Source organism: Elgaria multicarinata, chromosome 11, assembly GCF_023053635.1.
Source record: "Elgaria multicarinata webbii isolate HBS135686 ecotype San Diego chromosome 11, rElgMul1.1.pri, whole genome shotgun sequence".
In the NCBI taxonomy this organism is placed as follows: domain Eukaryota; kingdom Metazoa; phylum Chordata; class Lepidosauria; order Squamata; family Anguidae; genus Elgaria; species Elgaria multicarinata.
Genome location: NC_086181.1, coordinates 17,148,121 through 17,160,153, shown reverse-complemented (window position 1 = coordinate 17,160,153; position 12,033 = coordinate 17,148,121). Strand labels below are relative to the sequence as shown.

Sequence of the window (12,033 nt, the reverse complement as noted above, 5' to 3'; positions counted from 1 at the left end):
CAATACCCCTGGAGGCACCAGCTTGAGGACAGCTGGTTTAGACAGTGAAATGGGCAAGCATGAACCGGTTTTATAAAAGTCCTAGGTGCCTGCTGTGCTTCTGTATTTCAACCCCTTTATCTAGTTCAGCCTTCCTCAACCTGGGGCGCTCCAGATGTGTTGGACTGCATCTCCCAGAATGCCCCAGCCAGCTGGCTGGGGCATTCTGGAAGTTGTAGTCCAACACATCTGGAGCGCCCCAGGTTGAGGAAGGCTGATCTAGTTGCTAGCAATCCCACCTTCTTCTCACTCTGAGCCCTGCCTCCCCATTCAGGAAGAGGGAGCTTTCACTGCACAGCGGCTGTGTCTCTCCATGGATTTTAAACTGACTCACCGGTTTGATCTCCTCCCGGATGAGTTTGCGTCGGTACATCAGCATAGCATAGACAAGATTCCCAGCACGAGCAGCTTGGATCGGGGTAGGAGTTACATATAGGAAATCCTAAGTGCACAGAAAGGGGGAACATGGGGTGAGTGGGTCAGATGAGTTCCCCCCTCACCCAGTACAAAAATATCTCTTCTCAAGTTTTGGAAACTTACCATGACATAATAATTGCTATTTACTATCAGGGGTCCCCGTCCACGGAGATACACATACTCTTCCCACCAGTCGCTCACCTGGGCAAGGGGTGGGGTTGGAAAAGGACAATTAAAAAGAGAAAATACACACCCTTCGCATCCAACACCGCAGGTCCCCCAAGAGCTCACTCACATAGTTGGATGCCCACCAAGACTTAAGCTTGAGGTACCACTGCAGGCGCGGCCCGAGGGTCTGTTCAAAGTCACGGGCGAGACCCGCCATCCGCTGGAACTCGTTGTCTGCCATCAGCGGTCGTACGGACTCCAGATACTAGTGAGGAGAGAGGATGAAATCCTGGTTATAAAAATCCAATTCTGTCAACGAGTAGACAACATATATAAAGAAGTCTGACAAGCCAGTAAACACAGATGGAACAAAAACCATATATTCCTACCAGTACGCACCAGGGACGACCCCCGCCACTGAAACTGCTATTGAATTTGCTGTCATAACGGTAGCAAAAGGAAAAGGAAAAAAGCAGCAATTTTGCTTGCAAACAAGGTGTGTGGGCATTGTGATTTTTTTAAAAAAAGTAAGTAGCATCACAAGGGGGGGATGCTGATAATTACCAGCATCACAGCAGACGTGGAGGGGTGGACTTAACCCCTTCCTCCCCTGGTGTGGTTCTGAGCAAAATCTCTGCTGTGAAGCTGGAATCTACTGGCAGTGGGGGACTCCCTCGCTGGTGCCAAAAACTCTCGACATTTGGAAAACGACAGGGCAGGGGCAGAGTTTTAACTGAGCCTCCTTCATGGCATGCTAATTCTCTACATTTGTTGTTGTTTATTCGTTCAGTCGTTTCCAACTCTTCGTGACTTCATGGAACAGCCCACGCCAGAGCTTTCTGTCGGCCGTCGCCACCCCTAGCTCCCCCAAGGTGAAGTCTGTCACCTCCAGAATATCATCCCTCCATCTTGCCCTTGGTCGGCCCCTCTTCCTTTTGCCTTCCACTTTCCCTAGCATCAGCCTCTTCTCCAGGGGATCCTGTCTTCTCATTATGTGGCCAAAGTACTTCAGTTTTGCCTTTAATACCATTCCCTCAAGTGAGCAGTCTGGCTTTATTTCCTAGAGTATGGACTGGTTTGATCTTCTTGCAGTCCAAGGCACTCTCTGAATTTTCCTCCAACACCACAGTTCAAAAGCATCTATCTTCCTTCGCTCAGGTTTGTTTGTTTACGTAGCAAAGTTTTCAAAGAAGCAGAACTCCACCTTCAGTACAGTCCAAGAAAAGCAGTGCTATATTCCCTGCCTCGCTGCCTTTTTTAAAAAACAAAAATCTGTGAATCAGCCCTCTGATGGCCACTTGGAGCAGAGGTGGGCAAACCTCAGGCCTGTGAGATCTACTTTTTTTCCTTTTTACTACAACCCCGAGATCCAGCAACTGAAACTGGGTACAAACTAGTGGCTCAGGTGTCTGGACATACTCTAAGAATAAAAGAACAGGGTACCTCTGAACATATGCTCAGCCCAGGAATTGGCCACTGGTACCAGAACTGAGCTCCCATGCCCACGCGTGGTCCCCCACCACTTCCCCCCACGTCCTTTTTCCGCAACCTAATTTGAGGTTGGGAGAAAGCGTTTTAGCTGTTGCTATTGTTACAACAACAGCGAGTCAGGAACCCTTGCTGAAAGACGGGAGATCACATAAAGCAGCCTTCCTCAACCTGGGGCGCTCCAGATGTGTTGGACTGCACCTCCCAGAATGCCCCAGCCAGCAGAGCTGGCTGGGGCATTCTGGGAGTTGTAGTCCAACACATCTGGAGCGCCCCAGGTTGAGGAAGGCTGACATAAAGATATGCCAGTAGGTCCTGATCTGGTTTCTGCCAGGGATACTCACCCTCTGCATAGTATCCTTGATGGCTGGAACAGGCAAGCGAGGCAGCGACGCCTGGTAGCTGTACAGCATCGGAGTCCGCCCAGCAAAGATTTTCACCAGAGCCTGTGATGGGGTGTGCGTGTGCGTGCGTGGGAGACACAATGTAGGCAGGAATCAACACAGAACAGTGTTCCTTCCTCCTCACTCCATTGCCACCCTTCGCTTTACAGTCAGCTCTTCCCCCACAACCCCTGTGGCCTAGTTTGCACTCAAGTGGCAAATCTGGATTGTGGGGCCTCACATACAAATGAAAAGAAGGGAAGAAACGAATTCTCAGGATGCGGAACTTTTTATTGTCGATTGTAAAGCCCGACGCGTTTCGGCCTGTTACCTTTTCAAGGCCTTTTTCAGGGGGTTGTAGGAAGATGTCTGCGAAGATCTCCTTATCAACAAAATGTCTTTCTCTGATGGTTAATAGCGACTGAGAAAGACATTTTGCCCCCCCCCCCCGAAGAAGTTCAGCATCCTGAGAATCCGTTTCTCCCTTCTTTTCACTTCAATGGATGCTTTTCTCCCCCTGCTTTTACTCTTGGCTCACATACAAAGCAAGCAAGCAAGGAACCTCTCCATATACAGCAGATGTTGGGGGAAGGTTCTAACTTGGCACTCTGTGTGTGTGTGTGTGTGTGTGTGTGATGTAGGGTGACCATATGAAAAGGAGGACAGGGCTCCTGTATCTTTAACAGTTGCATAGAAAAGAGAATTTCAGCAGGTGTCATTTGGAGAACCTGGTGAAATTTCCTCTTCATCACAAGTTAAAGTGCAGGAGCTATACTAGAGTGACCAGATTTAAAAGAGGGCAGGGCACCTGCGGCTTCAACTGTTGTGATGAAGAGGGAATTTCACCAGGTTCTCCATATATACAAATGACACCTGCTGAAATTCCCTTTTCAACGCAACTGTTAAAGATACAGGAGCCCTGTCCTCCTTTTCATAGGGTCACCCTAGTGTCATGTGAGAACTAGACCCCTATGATTTTGTTCTATTTGTTTCTGTGGCGTTACCCACATTTCTATTCCCTTAGGTATATCTGGTGAGTATGTCTAGAGAGTGGGGAATGTTGGTCTGCGTGGGTGTGGCTGGTGATGCAGTGGAAAGTGGGGAGGAGTATATATGTGGGGGAGCTGAGTGGTTTGAGGGGTTTGGCTGGTGATTGGGTTTGGAGGATAGATGTGTTTAGCTGAGCGATTTCTTGTCAGGTGTGAGGAGTGAGTGAAAATAAGATCATAGGGACTAAGGATCGTTATTATTAGATTGGTTACTACCACTATTATTAAGAATAGGCGGGATTGGAATATAATTCGAAGGAACTAAGAACTGTAAACAACAATAAACATTTTCTTTATTTTGCTACCATAAAACCACGTGTCAGTTTGGCTGTGTCTCCTGCTCTATTGGTTCATAAAGAAGCATATTACATTAAACCTCCAGCCTGCTATATTCACAGAAAAGCCTTTTCCCAAAACTCCTTACCTTTTCCCTCTGCTAAAAGGGAAAGGTTATATTTTTCTTTTTACCCCTTCCTCTGGTATTTAGGTGGTGGTGCTTGGCCTGAGGGAGGTGTGCGCGCCAAAGCCTTGTGTGTGAGGTGGTGGTGGCGCAGTTTCCACAGGTGGCTTTTCCATAGCCCAGTCGGACCTTGCTGGGGCTTGGCTCCTTAGCACACACATCAGGCTTCCCTGCAGCCTGCTCTACAGGCCCCTCCCTATGTCTGCCCTTGCGGGAATTACAGAGCGACCTTTTGCGACTCCTTTGTGATATGCATCAGTACTGTACTGAGTTCCAACCCACGCTCCTTCCGTTCCATCAGCTTCCAGTTGCCTGGGACTACAACTTCCATCATCCCTGTAGTCCAACACATCTCGAAGGTTGGGGACTGCCTTACATCACTTTTCACCATCTAACTACCATGCAGCTTTTCTGCCACCCTTGTTCAACAGCAATATTTCCCAGCCCCGCTAACACAAACATCTGATACCAGCTGTCCCAAATTATAAGCTGCTTTGGGTTCCTTGGAGGAAAAAAGGCAGGATTTAAATGCAATCATACATACATACATACATAAATAAGCCGCCACATAAACCTCATGCCATGTTTCACAATCCTTCCTGCCCCTGGTACCTTCCAGATGTTTTGGCCTATCACTCCTGACCATTGGCCATGCTGGCTGGGGCTGATGGGAGTTGAAGTCCCAAGCATCTGGGGGCACCATGTGGGGGAAGACGGATCTGGCATATTCCAGATTACCCAATGAGACACCCAAGCATAGCTCACAGATGCAACCCCTTTGTAGCTATGTTCCAACCCACATGGCATCCCCTATAGTGGGGATGGACTACGTGTGGTCTTCCAGATGTTTCGGCCTACAACCCGATTCACTCCTCACCATTGGCTCTGCTGGCAAGTGCTGATGGGAGTTGTTGGCCAAAACATTTGGAGGGCCCCAAGTTGTCTGCCCCCTGCCCTAAGGCATGAACCTGCTTCAGCTCCACTGGATTCCTAGTGGAGCAACCCAGGCCATCTTAGCCCCAGCTGCCACCAGCCAGTTCCACCCCACCACATGGTCCTTCTTTCCAGTAGCGTGCGTGTCCTGCAACACATACCAGCCAGACCTTGGTGGTGTTGGACATCTTGCCATGCTCTTCGTACATCCAGCCATGGTAGCACAGCAGCATCTTGAGAATGCTGCGCATGGTCATAATGAGGGCCAGCCACAGCCCTGTGGAAAAGGCCATGGCGCTGAGGAAACTCAGTCCCTGGTCTGAGAGGTACTTACTGGGGACAAAATGGGAGATGGGGAGAAAGAGGGAGTGAGCAGGGAACACACACACACACACACAAACACGCCCCTTAAATGAAAAGAAGCCATCTTATTAGAGAAGAAAACTCCATTCTACCTTCTGGCCCCACTTCTCTAGACTATCACACACATTAAAGAACTGTAAGGATTAACACACAAACCCACCTCCCCTGATTTGCTGTTTTAAACCAAAGAACATAAGAAGAGCCATGCTGGATCAGACCGAAGGTCCATCCATTCAGTCCAGCACAGTAGTTAGTGCAATAGCACCCTCCCAGTCATGCTCCCCAATAACTGATGCATGTAGGCTTACTGCCTCGGATGCTGGAGGTAGCATATAGCCATCAAGACTAGTAATATTCATAGCCTTGCCCAGCATTAATTTGTCTAACCCCTTTTAAAGACATCCAAATTGGTGGCCATCACTACATCTTGTAGAATATCTAAGATCCCTTCTTTGATATAAGTCCCTTCTTCTCACGGAAGGCAGACCCTGGAACCAACCTCAGGGCTGCAACCTTTAATAGCTTAATCGTTCAGATTAACTAATTAAAACCCTGATCGGAGGATAACTTCCAAAATTAAGAAAATGTTCTGCTCCTTTTGAGCTTAGGATGGACAAATTTCCAAAGGATGCTTAGGTGTGGTTTAGAAGTAAGCTTATCCAAAGAACATCAGAGGTATATTGGAAAACCAAGATTTCCCACTACGTAAATGAGCTGCAGCAAGAGCTCACACGCTCACCCCTCCTGTCTCCTCCTCTTTCACAAAATAGATGCAAGCGATTGGAAGCACCGCCTTCAGCTTTTAAACAAACTCCAGTTCCCTCTGATGTCTAAACTCATGAAAATTAAGGGCGCACTCCTATGCAGCAGCATCATGATTATTATGATGATGATGATGATGATTATTTGTATCCCGCCTTTTGCCCAATACTGGGCCTCAAGCCTGTCTTACAAAGTTTAAAACATACATTGTAAAGAAATGTAAAAAAACCACACATTTAAAATACACAACAAAATTACAAGTCATTAACATAGATGGAGGACCAAATTACTCTCCAAAGGCCTGCTGGAGCAAACAAGTTTTAGCCTGCTTCCGAAAGCCCATCAAGGAGGGAGCCAGTCTAGCTTCCCCAGGAAGAGAGTTCCAAAGCACCGGAGCAGCCACTGAGAAGGCACTCTCCCATGTTCCCACCAAACGCGCCTGTGAAGATGGTGGGATTGAAAGAAGGGCTTCTCCAGAAGATCTTACATGGGCAGGCTCATAAGGGAGAATACGGTCTTTCAGATAACCTGGACCCGAGCCATATAGGGCTTTATAGGTCATAACCAGCACTTTGAATTGTGCCCGGAAACAGACTGGAAGCCAGTGGAGCTGTTTAGACAGGGGCAGGAGGGAAACTCATATAACTTCCATCATGCCCTATCACGGGTGGTTGGGGCATGCTGGGAGTTTTAGGACTTTTTTTCTGTTTAAACATGCATAGGATTGTGCCTTTAGTTTGTTTAAACTATGGTTTCTGGACCAGTCAGGATCCATCCAAACAACTTGAACCTGGGCTGTAGGGATACAGAACCTCAGGCCCAGGGGTCAAATCCGCCCCTCCTGGCGTCCCAATATGGCCCTCTGGTGCTCCCCAAAATGGACACACACCCTTCAACCACCACCACCCCTTTCACCTGACTGCCCATCATTCAGTGGGTTTCCTGGCTTTTGTACAGTTTTCCCACCATTCTAAGAGGTTGAAATGCCACTTCAATGGTTCAGTTACAGGCAGGAAGAGATTTACACTAAACTATGCCCCCCCTTTGCCTTTGGCCCCAGCTACCACTGGGATGCCCCCCTTGTCGGTCTTCTCCAAAATGGAATTCAATTCCCAGGCTGAAAAAGATCCAAGCCTCTCCAAAGAGCATCAGAGGTGCAACAGGAGACTGGTTCATCAGGGACCCGCCCCCATCCCCATCTCCGTTCCCTTACCCCTTCCATACCTGACTGACAGGTGCTCCTTGATCTTCTCAATCATGCCCATCGAGGGGTCGAGACGAGAGTACTGGGTCACCAGAATGGCAGTAACCATGAACAGCCAACTGGAAGGGCTGGCTGGGTATACACCTGTCACAAATCCGTTCTGTTGTGGGTCACAAAAAGATGGATGTGAGGGATGGGGAAACCAGGAAGGGGTAGAGGCTCTAACTTTGCCCTGATTTGAGAACTTTGGCTATTGGGTGGTAGAGGAATGCAATACATAAATAAACGGGGATTTCCCCTATTATTTCATCACATGTTTACTGGGTGGAGGGAAAGGTGATGAGGGTTTTAGGCTGCATTCTTATACTCACTTAACTGGGAATAAGCCCCACTGAACTAAAAAATGCTTACATCTAAGTAGACGTGTATAGGAGTGTGCTGTTAATCTGTAACTGGGAATTATACTAGATATATATAGCACTCAAAAAAGCTTAACAATAATACTTAGCAGTTGTATGTAGCAGCCTTTCCCAACAACTGCTCTACAGATGTGTTGGAATACAACTCCCATCAATCCCAGCCAGTGTCCTTGCTGGCTGGGTATGGTGGGAGCTGTAGTACAACACATCTAGAGGCTGCCCAGTTGGGGAAGGCTGGCATAGAGGATTTGAGTGTTCAAAATGTTTCATAGGCGTTATCTATTTGTAATAAGCCTTACAACAATCTTGCAAGGTAAGATCAGTGTTATTATCTCCCTATGGCAGATGAGGTGGAGGCTGATGCTGAGAAAGGCCCACTTGCCTAAGGCCATCTAGTGAGTTCAAGGCAGAAGTGTGATTCAGGCCATTGCTAGACCAGGCCTATATCCAAATGACACACAGGGGATCCCAAGAGCAGGCAGGGACGACCCCTCCATTTGCCTGGGATAATCCTTAGGTCTAGCTAAGGCCCCAGACAACTAATTCATTGCTAATTCATAGCTGAGTTACTAAACTGTATCTGCTTTCCACATACATTATCTAACAATATCTGCTTTCTCTACAATACAGATGGAGACAGTGGCTTGCATTTCGGACACACAATAAATTCACAGATGATTGAATAAAGAACCAGGCTATGACAGTTATTGAACCTGAATCACTGAAGAAACAACATAATCTTCTTTTTGCACTATAAACACCTTCTGCTAAACCCTTGGCTGAACTCCAAGAGGCCTATAAATAAAATGTCAGAGACTCTCGACTCCCAGAACCCTGTGCTCCAATTTGGACAAATATTGGTCTAGCAAGAACCCACAAGTCCCAGCTTCCATTCTGACGACAGGCTCAACCCACTGGACTCATTTCCTTCCGAGAGCCCAAGGGGCCTCACTCTTTAGCCCAACACTTCTTCCACCTACTCATTTCCCCTAGATTACAATTTAATACTTTTATAAGGCTCTTTACATGGAAGATTTGGGGTTCCCAGGAGTAAGCTCTCAACACTTAAAACATCATCACAAAGTAGCTCTGAGTTTTATAGTTTTTAAACAGGTGTCCACTGCTCTTATCTGACCCGGAGCTGGTTGAATTTCTTCTTCCATGACCGCAAGCCCGAAAGATAGACCTCCTTGATAGCCGCATGGCTCAGCTGAAGGTCGATGCCCTCTGGAGAGACAGTGAATTGAAACGCCACAGCCTGGTGAGCTTCCGCCATCTTGAAAAGGTGCTAGATTGTTGGCTAAGAGAAGAGAGAGAGAAAGAGAGAAATACTTAAGTCCACACCTAATTCTCCTTCAAATGTATTTTTCTATTTTAATCACCCAGGAGTCTGTTGAGCAGCAGGGTGGATGGTACACCAACAGAATTATGGGGAGATGCATTGTATTTCTATTTAAATTATAGTCATTATTGCTAAATATGCATGCATGCGTGTGTGTGTGTGTGTATTAACAGCAGGTAGTGTCACTCTTGGAAATTGAAATGGCATCTCCTGAATCCAGGACACGGATCAGGGGAGGGCCTTGTTGGATCACCAGGACCTGGCAGCTTGCTTGAGAAAGCTGTGCCAACGCCCACAACATTAGAAACATTTGTCCCTTCCTTTCTGCCCCCTTGGCTAAAACTCTGGTTCGTGCTTCAGCCTGTCTCCCACCTTTATTTATTTATTTATTACATTTCTATACCGCCCATTAGCTGGTTCACAAAAATTAACCAGCACAACCTCCTTCTTTCTAGCCTTCTCTGCCACCCCTTCTCCTTCTCACCTCTATCCAAATTATTCATGCCTCCTGTCACTCAGACCATATGCTGCCCTTCCTCAAATCCTTTCGCCAGCTTCCCACCATCTTCTGTGTCCAACACAAACGCCCCTTTATTTATTGCATTTATATCCCGCCTTTTTTCCTCCAAGGAACCCAGGGCGGCATACATAATCCTCCTCTTCTCCATTTTATCCTCACAACAACAACCCTGTGAGGTAGGCTGGGCTGAGAGGCTGTGACTGGCCCACAGTCACCCAGTGGGTTTCCATGGCTGAGCGGGAACTAGAACTCGGATCTCCCGACTCCCAGTCCAACACTTTAGCCACTATGCCACACTGGCCCCTTTCTTACCTTTAAAGTTCGCCTTGGTTTTGAACAACCTTCTCTTTCAGCCCTTGTTTCCCAGTATATCCTTGACCATGTGGATTTTAGATTGTAAGCATCTTGGGGGCAGGGAAAAATCTTTCACTTACAAAATTCTATCAAATACCTTGTATACCAGTGGTGTATATACCAGTGGCCTAATTCCTTTTCAGAGCTCTCTGGTGGGGATTTCACTAGTGGCTCAGGCAGATGCCAAAGGGGGGGCAAGGCTAAAATACCAAAAAAATAATAATACTGGTATATTTGAGCTTAGAGTTCTTACTTAAGGAGAGGCATTTCAAACGTTTAGAATGCACAGGGCAGGGGAACCATCCAATGAGCGATGGTTGGGAGGAAGGGGTGTGGCCAAGGGAAAGGGGCGTGGCCATCAGGGGCCAGACTGAGGCTCCAGAAGGTCAGATTTGACTCTGGGCCTGGCTTTCTACACCCTGATGTACACCAGAGGGGATGTACCAAAAAAAACAGAACAATAAGGTGCATCTCTTGAATGAGATTTCTGCACAAACTTTGTGAGAGTGGTCTTTTTTTAACACACATATTAGAAGACAGACTCCTGGAGATGCAAAACGCTTGCTGGATTCCCTAGCACAGACAATCAACAGAAAGCAGAGAGTGCACAGAGTGGATACAGGGTGGGATTGGTCCTAAACGTATGACATCCACTGAGGGGAGATCAAAAGCACATTTCTCCCTTCCTAGTAAGGCATGCAGACCACCCTGTGGTATGGATACAAGGTAATTAAAGGTATTTAAAAACAAAGAAGTGACTGTAACCCCTACTATCTCAGCTTGGTTGCTTCATCGTCATTTGAAACTTAATATGGCAAAAACTGAATTGCTTGTTTTTCCTCCTAAACCTTCTCCTCATCTCTCACTCTCTCTTACTGTCAATGATGTTACACTTACTCCAGTCAAGGAAGCTCGTAGTCTTGGCTTTATATTTGATTCCTCGCTCTCCTTTATTCCTCATATTGAGGCAGTAGCTAAATCCTGTCGTTTTTTCCTGTATAATATTGCCAGGATTCAATCATTTTTGTCTGTCTCTCCTGCCAAGACTCTTGTTCATGCACTGGTTATTTCTCGGTTGGACTACTGCAACCTTCTCACTGGCCTTCCTTCTTCTCACATCAGTTCATTGGTTTCTGTTCATCACTCTGCTGCTAAGATCATCTTCTTGGCTCGCCATTCTGACCATGTTACTCCACTTCTGAAATCTCTTCATTGGCTTCCAATTCACTTCAGAACCCAATATAAACGTCTCCTGTTGACCTACAAAGCTTTTCACTGTCTTGCTCCTTCCTATCTTTCCTCTCTCATCTCACACTATTGCCCCACTCGTGCTCTTCACTCCTCTAATGCCTTGTTTCTCACCTGCCCAAGGGTCTCTACTTCCCTTGCTCGGCTTCGTCCATTCTCTTCTGCTGCCCCTTACGCCTGGAACGCTCTTCCAGAACATTTGAGAACTACAAGTTCAATCGCAGCTTTTAAAGCTCAGCTAAAAACTTTTCTTTTTCCTAAAGATTTTAAAACTTGATTTTGCTCTGACTTTTATACTGTTAGTTTTACTCTACCCTGTGCCTGTTTGGTGCATTCTCTTCCCCTTCCTATTGTTTTATTACGATTTTATTAGAATGTAAGCCTATGCGTCAGGGTTTTGCTATTTTATTGTTTTACTCTGTACAGCACCATGTACATTGATAGCGCTATATAAATAAATAATAATAACAACAACAACAACAACAACAATAATAATAATAATACCCCAAAGGCAGCTGGGAAAAGGATCTCTCTGAAAGCAAAACATTGGACCTACTGCTTCTAGCATAAGGCAAGAAATCCTCAAATATCTGGAACTCCCCAGCAAACGTCGGCATTTGCTGAGGGAACCAACAGGGGAAATCACTTCCAAAAGAGGGGCTTGGGCCTTCTGCACAAAAGTAACTAGACACTTCCTGCCAGATGTAAGCTTGGTTGCTATGGCAACAGCCTCCTCTTACCAGGCAATTAAAGGGAGCGGCAGGAGATCTGGCAAAGAGAGGGGTAAGAACACCTGGCCTAGAAACTGGAGAATACGACTGAGCAGTTTTAACCCACTCCTTATGAGCAGCCCCAGAAATCCTCGCACTTGTCGATGAGAAGGT

At 46.7% G+C, this 12,033-nt stretch overlaps 1 protein-coding gene across 3 annotated transcripts in view; it reads right to left on the bottom strand.

Annotated features, from left to right (window-relative positions):
• CPT1C (carnitine palmitoyltransferase 1C) overlaps positions 1 to 12,033 on the bottom strand; it is a 55,431-nt gene that overhangs the window by 22,180 nt on the left and 21,218 nt on the right. For all 3 annotated transcript variants that reach the window (XM_063137333.1, XM_063137331.1, XM_063137332.1), the window contains 7 exons: positions 8,821 to 8,985; positions 7,287 to 7,426; positions 5,099 to 5,270; positions 2,457 to 2,558; positions 752 to 889; positions 580 to 657; positions 374 to 481 (listed from right to left, as the gene is read on the bottom strand). In XM_063137333.1, coding sequence (XP_062993403.1) covers positions 374 to 481; positions 580 to 657; positions 752 to 889; positions 2,457 to 2,558; positions 5,099 to 5,270; positions 7,287 to 7,426; positions 8,821 to 8,961 — 879 coding nt within the window. In that variant the 5' untranslated portion in view covers positions 8,962 to 8,985. The remainder of the gene's footprint in view (positions 1 to 373; positions 482 to 579; positions 658 to 751; positions 890 to 2,456; positions 2,559 to 5,098; positions 5,271 to 7,286; positions 7,427 to 8,820; positions 8,986 to 12,033) is intronic.